Here is a 17,027-nt window from a genome sequence, read left to right on the forward strand (position 1 = left end):
CAACACTGACAACATAAGCAGTTTCGAAGTCAATGCTTTATACTCTTGCCAAGGTCACCAATGAGCAATTCAACAAGTCAAGTCAACCGAATTTTTTTTTTCTTTCGCCCAAAAAAAGGCCAACACACGTTGTCTCTCACAATAAGTGTTTTTTTTTTTTTTAATTCTTAATTTATTTTTAAATTTTGTTATCCAATTATTTAATTATTTATTTGATTAAAAAATTATGTACATAAAATTTTTAATTTAAATATTAATTTCAATAAATGTCAATTAATCTAAAATATAATCAGCATGTATTTTTTTAAATATTAATTTTTTTTTACGTTTGTGGTTTACCAAACTATAGACTTCTCTTTAACCTCCAATGTTTTCAATTTTTTTTCTTTTTGAATTTATTCTGAAAGCAGGAACTAACAAATTAAAATCTATATTTGAATTTAAAATTTGAAAATATTTGCATTAGAATATTTAATGTCAATTGTTGATGCACGATCTTTTTTTAAAAAAATGGAGCTTGATTTTTTAATGTAAAAAAATTATGAAATTACAAAATACTAATTCGAAACTGAATTAAAACTTGCATCAAAATCAAATTGCCGTTAAAAATCCAAAGAGAAACGAAACAGACAAGAAATAACAGCTGTAAAAGTGCAATGCAAAACACGCGACTATGAAAAACATCAAACTCCATTTCCCTCCACAATTTCCTCCCAAATGTTCCCTCTCTTTCTACGAACCTGCACGTGTCAACAAGTCAGACTGAACTGGTCCACATCCTACGTGGCAATTCCAAGGGTCCAAACTCCTCTTAAAGATTTGATCACAGCCGTCCGTATCATCCATTAGAAGCCGACATTTGCCCCCTCAAACCTTTGTCTCGACCGTTCGTGGAAGTTAAAAAGAGAGAGAAACAAAACATTAGTCTTTCTTTAGCAATAGAGGGAGAAAGAAAACGAAAGCAAGAGTCCTTTTTTTTTTTTTTTTTTCCCTCTAATCAGGTACTTCTATTTTCATGCTTGAAAATTTCACTTTTTTCTTTATTTTTTTGGTAAAGTTTCTTTTAGCTAATTTTTTTGTTTTATTGTACTGAGTCTTTGATCTTTAGCTCTGGGTTTTTTTGTGGGTTTTTAATCTATGACTGTTTAAATGGAAGTTGAAACTGTATAACTGTCATTTAAGCTTTTTTTTTTGGTTAGGGTTTATATGCAGAAGGGTTTTGGTTTTTTTGAGCTTTTTTGGTATCCTTTGATGTTTTGCTGTGTAATTAAGGTGTGTTATGAGGTTTTATTGTGTTTTATGGGATTAAAAGACTTGGGTTGACTTTAATTTTGGTGGGTTTTACTTGAAGAATTTGTTCTGCTTTGATACGGTTCTTATTTGCATGTCTCTCATGAAGAGTTTTTGCTACCTTTCTCTTTCTCTTCTAAATTTTCTTTGTATGAAAAGTTCTCTCAAGGCCGACTATAGTATGCACCAAGACCTATGTTTGCCTAACAGAAATATAGATCTAGGTTTCAGAATTGTGGTGTTCTGTGATATTCTGAATTGATTATTTCAACACTCTTTAGTACTTCTAGAAAAAAGGGTTCTGGCGTTTGACTTTTGATTCCCATCATTTTCTTTGGTTTTGTTTTTGCCATACATGTCTCACTGCTCACAAATTATGCTGCTTGAGAGTTCTTTCTTTTCTATCTTTGTCTCTTTGTTCTGTTAGTCCTTTATGTCAAGCTGTTTTAATATGTTCGCTTCTTGTCCTTGACTATTCATGTAACACAGCTTCTGCTGCTGATTTGATTGTTTAGAGGGGTTTTTTTCCCCACTGATGTTCCGCAATCGAGATTGTGGTATATATAACAGTTGCAGATCAAATGCCATCTCTAAGAATGAAGACCAAATCAAGCACGGGTTCTTTAAGAGAAAAAAATGGTCTCTGGGTGTGTCAGAAGTCTAGCATGATTTGCAAAAGGCCGTGCTCTCATGTTAGGATTTCCCCGCAAGGAGCTGAATTCGGTATGTGCATTCAAAACTTTCACGATGGTAACCAACATTGATCAAGGCTGATATTTGTCTAATGTTATTTGTTACATTTAAAGTTGCTTGTTTAAGTGTCCTATTATCAAGGTTTCTAAATTCTTGTGCTGTTTACTTATATCTTGACATTGTGTGTTCTCTGTAAATTGAGTGCATTAAAATTAGCAATTTCAAAACATTGCTTTATTGTGGACAAGACTCTTGACCCTGCTGGCCCTGGCCTGTGTTTTGTCGCAGTTTCCTTGGTGTGAGAAATGATGTTTCTTTGTGATTTTTTTACTTAACTGCTTATTTGTTGAGTATAACTCGTGTTCTAAAAATTGCAATATAGAAGTTAGAATCATGCTTATCCCATATCTAGAATGTTAAAGATGCAGTTGTTTGGAAAGATACCATCACCATCAAATTATAGCAGACTCTAGTGGGACAAACAAATGACCAAGTACATACATTAACCATTTGAACCACTTGGAGAAGAAAGTATTATTAATTTGTTGGCTAAACAGTTGCAGATAATGGGAACTTAGGATCTCTGTATGCATGGCACTCCATGTATTCCCTGCCCTTAAACCCGTCTACTGTCTATCCTCTATGTGGTGCTTCCAAGCATAAGAATGTATTGGTTATTCACTCATTTGTTTTGTTTACTTATATTTATGCTTGTTTAATTTTCTGTTTGTTCTTTTCTTTGAAAAGTTTAAAAAAAAAAAGAAAAAGAAGATAAAGTCTGTTGATATTTTAGCTTTTTACACGTGCTTACTGAGTGTTCTCATAGATTCATCAAATGTAGAAGTGGCGTCTCAAGTTTTTGAAATTAATGGAGACAGTGCACAGCAACTAAGTTTGGATGAAGACGATTCTGGGCTTCAGAAACAGCTTCCAGTTTTTGTTGATTCTACAACTGTAGGGAGAATGGTAAGTTTTTATTATTTTTGAGGACCATACTTTGTGAATTAGTTGTTTATTTCATTTTTACCCTGCTTTTTGAAGATATCATGTAGTAGACTGCTCCTAACTTGGTTTGCGGTTGCTCATCAATGATGGCTTATTAATTTGCAGGAATCTGCCCACACCTGTGCCTCAAACTTAGAGACAATATTCTCTCCTTTTCTGGAGCCAATCCAACTACGCATTGAACCGAATTTTGACAATGATGCAGGTGATTCTTTGTTTCAGTTGGTTTACTGCTATATATCGCATGAATTTGTTTTCCCTTCCCCAGTTGTGGCTAATAGAGTGGCGGTTTGTTTTAGCATTTCTGGTTGAAATCCTGCTCAACATAATGATTTAAGTTATGAGCATTCCTTCTCTCTTGGCAATTTACTTGGTCCATATAGAAACATTTTATTTAGAAAAGAGAAAAGAAGAATAAAATATGGTTACCAGGGAAAAGCCTGCTAGATAAAAATGAAGAAAGTAATAGTAGAAGAAAGATTCTTATTAATCTTCTTGCATGCTTATGGGGCAATCTTTACTTTTATGAACTTTTGGTATTTAAGGGTTTTGTGCATTTGATATTTCATGCTACCATGAAGAATTCTGATAATATGGAATTTCAGTCTCTGATAGCATTGCTTCAGAAAGACAGGGCCTCAAGGACTGAGTGGCTTATTTATCACTCAAGCTAAGTGCTAAAAAATGATCTGTCATTTTTCAGATTACATTCTGTACGGAAAAAGAAAAAACCCATAATCTTCCTTCTTCCCCTTGCCTGGCACCTTACTGTATAGGTTATGTTTACATACTACAATTGTGTCTTTTTACCTGTAATCAATGTTAATCTTTCACTACTTGGATGAAGAACTTTTATGAATTGAAATATTCAAGGGGTTGCTACTTTTATATATATATATAGGTCGTTATTTTTTCACGTTATGAAAGTTGCAAGGTTTATAGTTATTTGATGTGGTTATCTCTTTTTAATTGTGGTAGGGAGTAATGATGGCCCTGAAGTGCCCGCATCAGGGGCTGATGACAGAGCTGATAACAAAAGCTCAGTTGGCAGTCAAACATGTAATGTATCAGATTTCTTTATATCTGACATGATAATCACGAGCATACCATTTGATGGAAATGCTGTTGATGATAACATTTCTGGAACCAATTCATTTCCTGATTTTATGTGTTCTGAGCCACGTATGTTGTTTGATGTGGCCGAGCAATATATGATACTGCCTTTCCTTGAGGACACTGTCAAAGCCAATGATATAAATGATGTTAATTTGCAAAACGAAGCCTTGATGGCTCAAGATAATACTGGTTTATGTCCAGCAATTGATCAGATGAGATCCTGCATAAAGGAATCTGATGTTAACTCTGACTCTGGTCAAGCAGATGACTTTGATCCACAATCATTTATAAAAAGTTTACCAGAACTATCTGATGTTGTATCAAGCTTTCGGCCTGCTATGGTTCCAACAGAGGCTTGGAGAAGGAAGCCCATAACTCTTGTGCTTGATTTGGATGGTAAGACATACATGTTTTATATGTTTTTGTCTTTGGGAGCAATCCGTCATTCATTCACCAGTACTGCTGCCTGAAAATTTCTTCCAATGACTAATTAATTCTTGTGATTTTTTAAATGGAGTATCGAACATACTGTTTTGGTTCTTATATAAAGCCATAAGGCCTATAAAATGGAGTTTAGCCTAATGTGCCAATGAGGATGACAATACTGTATGGATTAAAAAGGAACTGGTGGAACCTTGTGGGAAATTATTGTCTTAATTCCCATAAACAGCGTAGGTTACACCGACATTCACTGGCTAATGCTGTCTATGTATGTCATAATCAGCACACATGCTGTATTTCTTCTGTTGGCGGGGTTAATATTGAAGTTTTTCTAGAAAAATTTCAAATGCATTCAGGGGTTTAAGACAGATTGCATATCCAATTTTATTTGCAAAACTGTTAATTATTGGATGGTATTAATGACTTCCCACATATGTGAATAATTTGGGATGGCATTTGTGATCCAGAAGCTGCTTTCTCTTTTGACAATTTGTACAGGATTGTTTGAGATTTGCTTCTTTTTCTTCTCTTTCACTTGGTGCTTTAAAAAACTTTAATAATCAATATTACTTTATATGTTTGATCACTATTGCTTTGATACATGCAGAAACTCTTGTCCACTCTACGGTAGAACATTGTGATGATGCTGACTTCACCTTTACAGTCTTTTTCAACATGAAAGAGCACACTTTGTACGTAAAGCAGAGGCCTCACCTCCAGACATTTTTGGAGAAAGTTGCAGAGATGTTTGAAATTGTTATCTTTACTGCCAGCCAAAGCATTTATGCGGAACAACTACTGGACATATTGGACTCAGATCGGAAGCTCATATCTCGTCGGGTTTATCGGGAATCTTGCATTTTTTCAGATGGAAGTTACACTAAAGATTTGACAGTTTTAGGTGTTGATCTTGCAAAAGTTGCTATAATTGATAATTCTCCACAGGTATTTTACCCACCCACTTCTCTTTAAGGTTTACCCTTCATGAACTTCGTCTATCTTGCGTTCAAATTCAGTCAAGACATATAATTGTCATCCTGGCAGTCATCTTTTCCTTGTTTTTTTAAAAGCATTTATTGCTTTTAGCTTAAACTTAATGTGCCTTTGAGATTTAATTTTGCTGAGGCAAAGATTATGTAGATGTGAACTGGTGAGTGACAGCATGTCTTTGTCATTAAAAAGATTCAAATTTTGAGGTATTTCTACTTGCAGTTAGAAGTGTTGCATAAAGTTCATTTGAGAATCATTTTCACTAACAACAATAACAGCTATCCTATCCAATTAACCAAGATTAACTGTAAGAGGTAGTTGTGAGGACTTGTTGTGCCTTGCTCCTTACAATCACCTAGAAAAGGATAGAGGTTATTTGTCTAGTGGCAGCATCAAAATGCATTGTCCACTATCAACTTAAATAGTACAATGGTGAAATATCTAGAAGTGAAAAAGAAAAATGAACTGACTAACTAATTGTCGCATGCTTATACTTCTGATTGCTTAAGAATTCTTCATCTTTGCTGATTTCAGGTTTTCAGGTTGCAAGTGAATAACGGGATTCCTATTAAGAGTTGGTTTGATGATCCGTCTGATTGTGCACTAATTTCGTTACTTCCCTTTTTAGAGACTCTGGTTGACGTTGATGATGTCCGTCCTCTCATTGCCAAGAAATTTGGTAACAAGGAATAAGAGCAACTTGTTTTTCCTAACTAGCTTTCAATATGGTTCCATGTGTTTCTATTTGCTTTTAAGTGAAATTTAGCCTCTAATTAAAAACCCAATTCTCTTTTCCCTTCAAAATTAAATACAAATTAAGCTATCATTTTTCTTTTTGTTGTGTCAGCATTTTGTTACTTGTTTCCTTTTCTTCTCCGCTTAGTTGACAATCCTGTGGGGTTCTCTATCTAATTTTTTTAGCAAAGGTATTTGTAGAAAATGTCTCTGTTTATTTTATAGTAGAGTTCAAGTTCCAATCATATAAGCATTGTATGAATTATTTGTGAAATATATTTTGCAGATTCCTGTTTGCTATATTTTTCTGCTGCTTAGTTAATTATCTCATTTTACTCTATTTGGTCTTTTCATATGAAAATTAGGGAGATTCAATCTATGCTTGTATGAAGAAAGTAAAAGTTTAGCATGGAATCTCCTACGAATTTTCATCCTTCTTAGTAGCCCCTTTTGTTTTCCCAATATTAGTTGATGTTGCCATCACTAAATTGTTTCTGTTAAAAAATGTAATAGACTTGACACCCTGTAATTATTTCTCTAAGTTGCATGGCTTGAATTTTTTATAATTATTTCTGTAAGTTCCATATGTGAACCACTTCCCAAAGGGCCCTAAGAGTTTAATTAGTTATAAAATCACTTGAGTTTTTGATTCGCTGACTTAAATTCTATAGCAGAAGAGATGGTCATTATTGCAAAGATAGAAGCCTTTTCTGATTAGGCAGGTATTTTGTAACTGATTTATATACCTTGCTGATTATTATATTGTTTAATACATGATTCTAATACATCGATTTCATACGCTTGTGCTTGTGATAATATATGTAAAACATCTAGACTGGAATTGAAGACATTTAAGAATCGCTTGAGTGATTTCTGGTAAGATGGAAGCATAGCCTTAGAGCCTAGAAGTAAACTATGTTGTTTCTGGGAAGATATGGATTTGGTGATACTTGAGATTCGAGAAGATTAGTGGTATATGGTATCAAATTATGTAATTTACTCATTTGCAGCACTTAGACCTGTGCCATAAATGAGAGGTAAAATCAGGCTGTGTGCTAGAATCTAGATACAAAGACTTAAAAATAGGAGTGGATCCGAAGTTCAAAAGAATGAGATAATCTGGGTTAATCTTTATCTGGGGTTTTATGGTGCAAAGTTTTTCTTGATGGGAGCTACCTCCTGGTTAGGTGTCTCCTTCAGCTTTGCTTACATTATAAGAAGATTATGGAAAGATCATATTGCCTTCTGCAAAGTTGGAGAATTCAAGAGAAAAGGTTGATGGACATGGGCCTTATATAAGCTAGCTACACTGCTTGTGTTAACATCTGTTGAATCCTTTGATCATCTTTGTAGTGTTACAATTTTGCATGCCTTACCTGCAGGTCATATGATGAACATTACTAGATTATCTGCTAATGGCAAAATAATAGGTACGCGGAGTTCTATTGCTAAACTTTTCTTCTGAATTTTTGTAATATAACTACTGACCATGTGTGATCCTGATATTTGTTGTTTTCCTCTTTGAATACCTGAAGTGACTATAAGAACAAATTGATTGATGAATGTAATTTTGAGATGATAAAGATAATTGTCATTTATACTTCCATTGATGTCATTGTCCTCCAATTCCTGCTCTATGTATATGGTAGGAGGTGATTTAGTTCTGCTTTTAGAGGTTAGCACAGTTATTTTGCATGCATTGAACCGTGTAAAAGTTTCACATAACTGCTCGTTCTATTTAAACTTGTACATCAAAAATTAATTTGGCTCGAATTCACCATTACGTATTTCAATTCATGTAATTTTTTCACTACAGTTTGGTATTTATCATTAAATTGATTGAGGCTGTCTTCATTTGTTTAATTTCACCTGCATTCGGAGTCTAAATATGTATGCAGTTCATTGACAAAATTTTTTTTTTTCTCTCATTGTGAAAAACCAGTTGATCTTTCAATCTTAGAAAATGTCTGAAGCCAGACTTCTAGTACCTAGAAGAGAGAGCCCCATTAACTGTGGCGGCAGCATCAGTCAGGAATGAACCTGGATGATTAAACAATGCCTGATATTCTGCTGTTGGTGCTTCAATCCTTTCCCTTTCCTGAGTCTTGACCCTGCGTTATAACTTATAAGAAAGAGATCATATGTACCCACTTCCATGTCACTAGTGTTATTACTATTCCAATGATAAGGCATGTATCATTAACATTTTATTTTATTTTATTTTAATAATAATTTTAGCTATTTGTGAAAAAAAAGAGTTAAAAAGGCTTAAAATTGAAGCTCATTCATCAGAATTGGGGTAAGGAGTGAAAGAATCCCATATGGATGGGCCTGCCCATGGGCTTTGTATTTAAATAAAGAGAGGTTAGTTGTTAGTTCGGCAACTAGGACTCGTGAGTTAACGTGGGCTATTCCACGTGACGACACACTCAGTGGCCCATTAAATCAATCAGTTTTTTATATTTAAATAAATTACTCAGACTTTTAAATATTCAAAAATTTTCTTAAATACTTATGTAAATTCTTATTACCTTTATTCTTGTAACCTAAATTCTATATACATAAATCATTTAAATCATTACATAAAATTTTTTTTTTTAATGTTTTTTAGTGAAGCTATTTCCTTATCTGTTAATTTTATGATAGAACAAGAAAAATCCAATAATTATTATGAACCCATTTAATGCACAACAATAAAAAATACGGTATAATAAATATTCAAAACGAAATCAAATTTTAATTATATATATATATGGTATTATAATTATATATACACAAAAGATATTATTAATATAATAAAATAAATTTAAATGACTAATAATGTAATATTAAATATTTTTTTGGTCCGATAAACACTCAAATTATAACTGTCTTGTAAATAATTACTTTAAAAGAGGGGAAAACGTTCTAAATAATAGTAATTGTAATACAAAAAGGAGTTTACACACGCGGCCATAGCACCCGAGAGGGTTTTGGGTGACCAAAAAAAAAAGGGGTTGTTTCTTTTAAAGCGTCGTTTGAAGAAATATAACCCTTCGTTGTTTCTCTTCGCTGCTGCTTGCTGCGCCTGCCGTCTTTTATTTTCGCCGAGGGAAGCGAAAGACATTGAAGAGAGAAGACCAAAAGCTAAAAACTTAAACGACATCGTTTCTTCTCAGATCTGACAGAGAGCGAAGCGAGACTATTCCGAGACGGTTGCCCGGAGAGAGGATGAGCGGGAAAGGAGGAGGTGGAAATAATGGGATAGGGAAGGGTAATAGTGGAATTTCAGGTATTCCGGCTGGGTCTCGAAAGATGGTCCAGAGCTTGAAGGAGATTGTGAACTGCCCTGAACCCGAGATCTATGCTATGCTTAAAGAGTGTAACATGGACCCTAACGAGGCCGTCAATCGCCTCCTCTCTCAAGGTCCCCGCCCCCCGCCTTTTCTTCTTCTTTCTGTTTTTATTTTTAAATACTATTTTCCCCAGTTTAATGTTTTTATTTCATGGGTTCTTTTGGTTCAGAAAAAGAATTTTTATTTGTATTACGCAAAAGGCTAACTGCTGGGTTTCTGGGTTTCGATGTTTTAGCAAGATTAAGATAAAATCTGCTTAACTGATTGGTTTCTGGGGGTTTTTTTTTTTTAATATACACACTCTTTTAATTTAACAATGTCCACAGATACTTCTTTACTCGAAGTGCTATTGTTACAGTGCGTATTTCAAGCAACAACATTGTTATAAAATTTAAATATTTGCTGCGATGAGCTGGTATGATTTTCTGTCTGTTCCATGCACTGATTGTTATTTGTCTACATTGAAACTCAAAAGGAGAAGCCAAAAGACTTGTCTATTCGGTGAAGATAATCAATGCCTTTAGTCTCAATTAACCCTGACTTCTGTAACTCTCAATTGCTTGCGAAATCATAACTGTAGGGCTGCTGAAGTTTCGGCTCTTGTAATGGTGCTCTATTTCATTTCTAATAAGATGTTTGTGAAATGTGTAGATCCTTTTCATGAGGTGAAGAGCAAACGAGACAAGAAAAAAGAGGTGCGTGGTAGTGGAAATTATGCCAAATGCTTTCTTTTTTGTGAATGTTGAGGTTGCTATCTTTGTTTTACTCTTATTGTCATCACTTAAGTAATAAAGGCATAATTGCTGTCATATAGGTCATGGGTCATGTCAGTTTATTCGTTACTTTCAGCATTACAAATGGGTGTTTTCATCTGATTCACTTTTCACTTATGATGAGCTTTCTTTTTGTTAGCTTATTAAAATATTTTCTAATCATTTGTGATGGATATGTTGGTTCTTGTTATCTATTTTGACTCATTTCTCCCCTTTTGCTCCAGACCAAGGATACAGTCTATTCCAGGTCTCGTGGTGCCAATAACCTAGGGAGTCGTGGTGGTAGGAGTGGTTCAGACCGATATATTGGGCGTGGTGGCTCATCCCATTACAGTTCTAATGGTATGACTATGGACATGCTTTAATGCAACTTTGGACAAGAGTCAGCTTGTACTTGGTTGAAAAAAGGTTTTGGAACTCTTTTTGATGTTTTCTTACCCATTGAGTACTCTTTTTTCTGGTTAGAGTCTGGCCCTTCGCATGGTAAACCTGCACCAAAGAGAGAAAATGGAACTCATGCTCATGCAGAGTCCTCATCTTCTGCATCTGGTATGCAAGGAAATACCATGAAGCGGAGACCTCCATCCCACAGGTAATACCTGTTAGAATGTCAAAAGTGATTGTTCCTCTCGGTCTATTCCAGTTAAGGAGCTGAAAAGCAGCTATAAGTTTTGAGTTATAATAACCAGAAGGGGTTGTGTTGCTTCATTTTTTTGCTTTTTCTTGCATGTCATTGGTTTCTATTAGAATAATGATATCTATTGATACCAATTCATTCCTAATGAAATTAATTTATTTCCACCTTTAAGCCTCACTAAGTGTTTGAATTGATCATTATCAAAGATGGCTAGTTTGGCAAGGACAGATGGGACCCTAATAGTTCCAAATGCTTGCCAAACCATGGTAACTGGAGTTTGGACACAAGGCATCTGAACTTGTTTACAACTTCTTTTTAATAAACGTGTAATTGTTTTTCATGTGAAAGAAGTTTTAGAACTTTTTAGTTGGCTGAGTTTAATTTCCTTGTTTCTATCTAGGGATGGCATTTCTATTTTTCTGTTTCATAAACATTATAATTCTGACATGGTTTTTATGTGTTGCCTACTTTTTTCTCATGTGAGTTTTACTGGTTTTGCAGTGAAGTTGCGGTCACAGAAAATAAAATGTCCACAGTAGGTTTAGGTGATGGGGTTTCTTCATCATCACAGCCTTATGGATACCAATCTGCTTGGTTGGGGGTTCCAGGTCAAGTATCAATGGCTGATATTGTGAAGATGGGCAGGCCACAAAACAAGGCTTCTGACATGCCAAACCCACCTCATCAAAGTGTTAATAATCAGCATCTTGTGGTACCTCCTTCAGCAGCATTACATCCCAATTTACATTCACCACAGCATCATGCTTCAAGGGTGTCAGATGTTACTTATGAGCCTGATGTCACCACGAAGAATCATGTTTCTCCGAGTGATGAATGGCCCCCCATTGAGAACCCATCTGCTGTCAGTGTGACCACTTTCTTAGAGGCACCCGCAGACTCTGGACTGTATGCAAACGATTCTAACATATCTTTGGACAGTAGTAATCACCACATAAAATCCCAGCTAGAGGAAGCTCAGCCAGTGGATGATGGTCCTGTTGAAATTGTCAATGGTAACGTTGTTAGTTCTCCTACTTCAAGTAGAAAAATACAAGAGGATGATTCTGGCTTATATAAGGATGTGAATTCTTATAAGCCTCAAAGGCATGCTATTGAGCATGATGAAGGTTGGTGTAGTGCTTTAAATTGAATTTGTGCAATTCATGATGAAGGGTAGGATAGTGCTTTAAATGAATGTATAACTCATGATGTATTAATGATGGAGGCATACACTGATTGCTAGTTTTGCAATTTTCTTTGACAACCCATTTCTGATTGCCTTGCATTGTGGATGTCTATGTATTAGGGTTGTTGGACCTTCCTTGGCTCCCTCATTTTTGAGTTTTTTTTCCTGCCAAAATTCAATTTATACTGTGATTCACTAAACAATATAGATTTAGTTATTTTCCTTTTTCTTTAATATTGTTTGTATTTAGATATGGAGTTAGTGTTTGATCATTTAATGTTAGCTCATTGCTATCTGCTACGAAGTTTTTGTGGACTAACCTTTTCTGTCTTGTTTCTTTCTATTTTCAGCTGAAGATGGTTCTTCATCAGTTTCTAATTTGCAGCAACTTAATTTACATGATGATGATCAGAAGCCCTCACCTGAAGAGGACAATCCCTCTGTAATAATTCCAAATCACCTACAAGTCCACACACCAGACTGTTCACATTTGAGTTTTGGAAGTTTTGGACCTGGCATTAGTTCTGCCTTTTCTGGGACATTTGCTTCAAGGCCCTTAAAGAATAATTTGGACGAGGTCCCTGAAGCAGCAGATGCCTCATCTATTGGCCACTCGGACGATAGGTATTCTCTTCTTAAGATCATAATTTTCCTTGCTTTACTTATTCATTCCTTACAATTTTGGTAAAATTTTTTGCTTCCAGAAATCCTGAATATTACGGGGATGAACATCTCAGAAGTAACACAGAGGAAAATGTAATGAATGGAAGTAATGTTAGCACTGGCAATTATGAGGCTTCTGAAGATTCTCGTTCTGAGGTTTTGAAACAGGATGCTTCTGAAGCTGCCCAAGGGAGCCAATATACGTTTCCTTCATCTGTGTCTGGTTATAGCTATGAAAACTCTCAACAGTTTGATCCTGCTTTCACTCATACACAGACAAGCTCTCAAATGCAAAATCTCACTCCTTTCTCAAGTGTAATGGTAATGTGACTTAACTGTACGATTTTGTTTTGAATGCATGAACCTTATTATCCCAAGCTAATGATTCAGACCATATGTTCTAGAGTTGGATTAGAAAATTTCTTTTATATCTAAATTTTTGGTAGGCAACCACACTTTGTTGATCTAGGCTTCATTTTAGAGAAAGCTCCTGTTGTACTGTGTGAAATTATTGATTGGCCATGTTCTTTGAAATACGGTGTTAGTTTTCTTGAATGTCTCTTCTCACCGTAATGCTTTTTCTTACAGCATGCATATACAAATTCATTACCAAGCACTTTGCTGACATCAACTGTTCAGACTGCAAGGGAGCAAGATCTGCCATATTCACCCTTCCCTGTGACTCAGTCAATGCCAGCAAGATACAGCAATGCAGCCTCGTCCATTAGTGGTCCAACCATTTCTATGCCAGAGGTGCACCTTGCTCTATCTTATTGATTTCTTGGTGTTTTTTGCACTTTCTGCATTTCTAATGGAATGGTGACCATTTATTAATTATAAAAAAAAAACCTATTATTCCATTTCTTTTTTCCTCTATAAAACTGCTATAGAATAGGCCTCTGCATACTCATGTGCTTGAGTGTATAAGGATGATTTAAATAGAGAGATAAAAGGGAGGGAGAAAACTAAGGAGAAGTTACTGTGCACATTTGATTTTGGTTTGTTTAGAAAGAGAGAAATAAGAGACAGCTAAGAGAGGATGAAAATATAACGATAAAATAAATGTCCTATATACAGGCGATTTAAAGTTTCTTTTGTTAGTTTATTCAACATTTTGGTGAATTGGCATCTGAGTTGATCTCTCCATCTCCCTTGAGGGAAAATCAATACTGGGATGCCTACTCATTCGGAATGGCTCACTCTGTCTCTAGGTGATGGGAATAGCTTGGCCATTATAACTTTTGGTAGTGTTAGTTCAAGATTTTACTGAATTAAGATGAAAGATGATATCATATCTAGTGGCATTTCAACTGAAACTTACCTGGTAGTAGTGTTGTTAAGTATGCACTGTCATGGTTATATTTTTGACTAGATAGAGTTTTGGTTGTAAAAGCACATGCTGTATGGTGAAATGCAAACGACCTCAAACTCTAGTTTCTTAATATGGAACAGTAACCTTTTGAGTATTTCTTGGCCATCACTATTGTTGTCCTCGAGTATGCATCTCGTTCTACGGGATAGATGTACATTTAGTATTGTTGCGTGTTTATGTATGTGATCGTGTCAGTGCCAGAAAAAGGAGCAAAGACACCCAACTAACCAAAAACAAGGAAGTTTTGGGTGGGGTGGTGAACAGGGAAAAGAAAAGGCCGTTTTGGGAACGTAATAAAAAAATTATGTAATTGCTAAGATTTCATTGTTCCTTTCCTGATTAACTTGTAATACGTGTGCAGGCTTTAAGAGCAGCTAGTATTTCTGCTCCACAGCCTACTCAACAGGCCCTGCCTGGTGCCAGTGTTGCTACGGGACCTGCTCTTCCACAGCATCTAGCCATGCACCCTTTTTCCCAGCCTACGCTCCCATTGGGACATTTTGCCAACATGATTAGTTATCCTTTCTTACCTCAGAGTTACACGTATATGCCATCAGCTTACCAGCAAGCATTTGCTGGTAATAGTAACTACCCCCAGTCCTTGGCAACAGTGCTCCCTCAATACAAAAATAGTGTTTCTGTTAGCAGCTTGCCTCAATCTACTGCAATCCCATCTGGCTATGGGTTTGGGAGTGCTACCAGCATTCCTGGAGGACTTCCTCTGAATCCACCTACTGCTCCTGCGGGCACAACCATTGGCTACGATGATGTTCTGAGTTCTCAGTACAAGGACAGCAATCACTTGATGTCACTTCAACAGGTAATTGCTGTACCAAGCATTGAGAGATCTCATTTGATTTTGAATAGTTTGCTTTGATTAATATATGACTAATTTGCCATTATTCTTATGGAATGGTACTGAACTAATGATGAAATTGTCTGTCCTTTTTTTTCCTTTCTTCCCAAGGTTTTATGATTTCATGTATTTCTACAGTATTTATGAATTTATTTCTTATTATTTTCTGCTGCTTTGGATCTGAAATGGGCCCTACCTTTTCTTTGTTTATGTGGTTAGAATGAGAATTCTGCCATGTGGATTCACGGCCCTGGCTCAAGAACAATGTCTGCTGTTCCTGCAAGCACATATTACAGCTTCCAGGGGCATAACCAGCAGGCTGGTGGATTTCGACAAGGGCAACAGCCTTCACAGCATTTTGGGGCTCTTGGTTACCCAAATTTCTACCATTCACAAACGGGAGTATCGCTGGAACATCAGCAGCAAAACCCTATGGATGGATCCCTGAGTGGGTCTCAAGGCCAGCCATCAAAGCTGACCCAACAGTTGTGGCAAAACAATTACTAATCTTGTCACCTCCTGGTTTTTCAGGGTCTTGTAGCGAGTTTGAGAGTGGCCAATCGAGGCGTTCTTGCGATTGAATGATTATATGTATCATTGATGGGTCTGACGAAACCTTGACTGGCTACTGCCCTGTGCCATGAGGTTGTATTCTACTTATTTATTGTCTGGTTAACTTAGGAAAACAGTGTGCTGATTTGGGATAGTGGACTTTTTCCTTAACTTTTTCTTCCTCCATTGTTTCCCTGTTCTCTTATCTTATAGTGAAAATTTTCTTTTTATTTCTCTCATGATGTCTCGATGAGTTAAAATTTACTCTTTAGCCAGGGTCTTGCAATCAAATTTATTTTTACCTTTTAGGATGTTCTCCCTACGTTCCACAGCCAGGAAATTGCATATGTGCTCTGGGAAAAAAAGGGGTAAAAAAAGGGCATAACCTGTAGTCGAGGACCATACCAAATTCTAACCAATCGATTCTCTCTTTAGTCGTCGCCCATTGGAAGTTAAGGCCCGAATGTTTCAAAGTTCAAGCCCAAATGACTCACTATTCGAATCTATTATCAAAGATTGGAAGATTCAAGGTTTGAGTGCATGCAGTAAGCTGAAGAGGTTTTCCCTTCCGATTCTTAATCCTGACCAGATCATTTAAAAGCTGAAGAAAAATTGCTCTTAACAGTCTCAGGTTTAGCACATTGGACTGTTAAAGAACCAATGCCATAGCAAGCAATCATAAGGGAGCACCAATCATTAACCCTCACGCATGCCTACTGAATACCACTTGCTAAAATATTTTGTGAATAGAGTTTTGCAAGTTTGGGACCCTTTTTTTTCCGTCAACAGTGAAAGGCAATCCATAAATTTGTCATGGATTTTTTATCCCGAGAGGACTCAAGGAGGGTCTCTGCACATAAAATATAGGGTGGCCATACCCTATAACTACGCTATTGAAAGTTTTGGCTTATGAAATTGCTGGTGGGATCCATAATCCACTAGCTCGGGACTGTTACGAAATTCTTTCCCAATTTGCATTGATTATGATTCTTTTGCAATGAGTGTGCCTGATGAAAGCATACGATACAGAATGTGTTAAAGGATATTTAGCGGTCAAAAGAGTATAATTATTTATTTTTTTTTTTTGAAGTTTTTAACAGATAATTAAAGATAATTTTGTTATTTATATCGATCTGATATATCAGATATGTCTAACATATTCAGTACCACATTAATTTGATAGTCTTTATTGTCTCTCATAACTTATTTATAAATATAAAGGTTCAGATACTATTAAAGCAGGTTAATTCTATCCCATTTCTTTTTTTCTTACTTTGTTTTCGATCTAAGCCTTTCTGACTTGTGCGTCGGAGTGCAAACGCAAAGAATACATCTTGCTTTTGCCTCTAACTGTCATTTTCTTCTCCTTTATCTTTATAAGAA

The 17,027-nt window shown here is 35.8% G+C and overlaps 2 protein-coding genes across 21 annotated transcripts; both read left to right on the forward strand.

Moving 5' to 3' along the window:
- Positions 1-866: 866 nt before the first annotated feature.
- On the forward strand, positions 867-8,511 carry LOC149510647 (uncharacterized). 19 transcript variants are annotated; one of them, XR_016335191.1, is made up of 10 exons: positions 867-1,001; positions 1,780-2,040; positions 2,810-2,949; positions 3,094-3,193; positions 3,967-4,500; positions 5,153-5,490; positions 6,070-6,214; positions 6,942-6,992; positions 7,653-7,700; positions 8,213-8,511. XR_016335191.1 is itself a non-coding variant. In XM_089757423.1 (10 exons), the coding sequence occupies exons 2-8, from the start codon at positions 1,872-1,874 to the stop codon at positions 6,986-6,988; spliced, it is 1,473 nt and encodes a 490-aa protein (XP_089613549.1). In that variant the 5' UTR covers positions 867-1,001; positions 1,780-1,871; the 3' UTR covers positions 7,653-7,700; positions 8,213-8,511. The 19 variants fall into 19 exon arrangements, 17 of the variants coding, with proteins under 17 accessions (XP_089613549.1, XP_089613551.1, XP_089613544.1 ...); XR_016335192.1 differs by having other exon boundaries at positions 6,945-6,992; XM_089757423.1 differs by having other exon boundaries at positions 6,942-6,988.
- A 718-nt stretch (positions 8,512-9,229) lies between these two features.
- On the forward strand, positions 9,230-15,883 carry LOC111280770 (uncharacterized). Of its 2 annotated transcripts, none has more exons than XM_089757415.1 (10): positions 9,230-9,676; positions 10,257-10,300; positions 10,603-10,720; positions 10,844-10,970; positions 11,517-12,142; positions 12,552-12,825; positions 12,906-13,185; positions 13,453-13,617; positions 14,598-15,056; positions 15,312-15,883. In XM_089757415.1, exons 1-10 carry the CDS (start codon positions 9,481-9,483, stop codon positions 15,597-15,599), a joined length of 2,577 nt encoding a protein of 858 aa, XP_089613541.1. In that variant the 5' UTR covers positions 9,230-9,480; the 3' UTR covers positions 15,600-15,883. The 2 variants fall into 2 exon arrangements, with proteins under 2 accessions (XP_089613541.1, XP_089613542.1); XM_089757416.1 differs by having other exon boundaries at positions 11,517-12,028.
- The last annotated feature ends 1,144 nt before the right edge of the window (positions 15,884-17,027 follow it).

The sequence above is a fragment of the Durio zibethinus genome, chromosome 28, assembly GCF_047325235.1.
Source record: "Durio zibethinus cultivar Kanyao isolate XHJ-2024 chromosome 28, ASM4732523v1, whole genome shotgun sequence".
In the NCBI taxonomy this organism is placed as follows: Eukaryota; Viridiplantae; Streptophyta; class Magnoliopsida; order Malvales; family Malvaceae; genus Durio; species Durio zibethinus.

What these genes read in the sequence shown, in the direction of transcription:
- LOC111280770 (XM_089757415.1), top strand. Translation starts at nt 9,481, where the DNA reads ATGAGCGGGAAAGGAGGAGGTGGAAATAATGGGATAGGGAAGGGTAAT. An exon ending in ATCCCATTACAGTTCTAATG is followed by an intron (nt 10,721 to 10,843) that starts GTATGACTATGG and finishes TTTTCTGGTTAG; the next exon opens with AGTCTGGCCCTTCGCATGGT. An exon ending in CGGAGACCTCCATCCCACAG is followed by an intron (nt 10,971 to 11,516) that starts GTAATACCTGTT and finishes CTGGTTTTGCAG; the next exon opens with TGAAGTTGCGGTCACAGAAA.
- LOC149510647 (XM_089757417.1), top strand. Translation starts at nt 1,872, where the DNA reads ATGCCATCTCTAAGAATGAAGACCAAATCAAGCACGGGTTCTTTAAGA. An exon ending in CTACAACTGTAGGGAGAATG is followed by an intron (nt 2,950 to 3,093) that starts GTAAGTTTTTAT and finishes ATTAATTTGCAG; the next exon opens with GAATCTGCCCACACCTGTGC. An exon ending in TCTTGTGCTTGATTTGGATG is followed by an intron (nt 4,501 to 5,152) that starts GTAAGACATACA and finishes TGATACATGCAG; the next exon opens with AAACTCTTGTCCACTCTACG.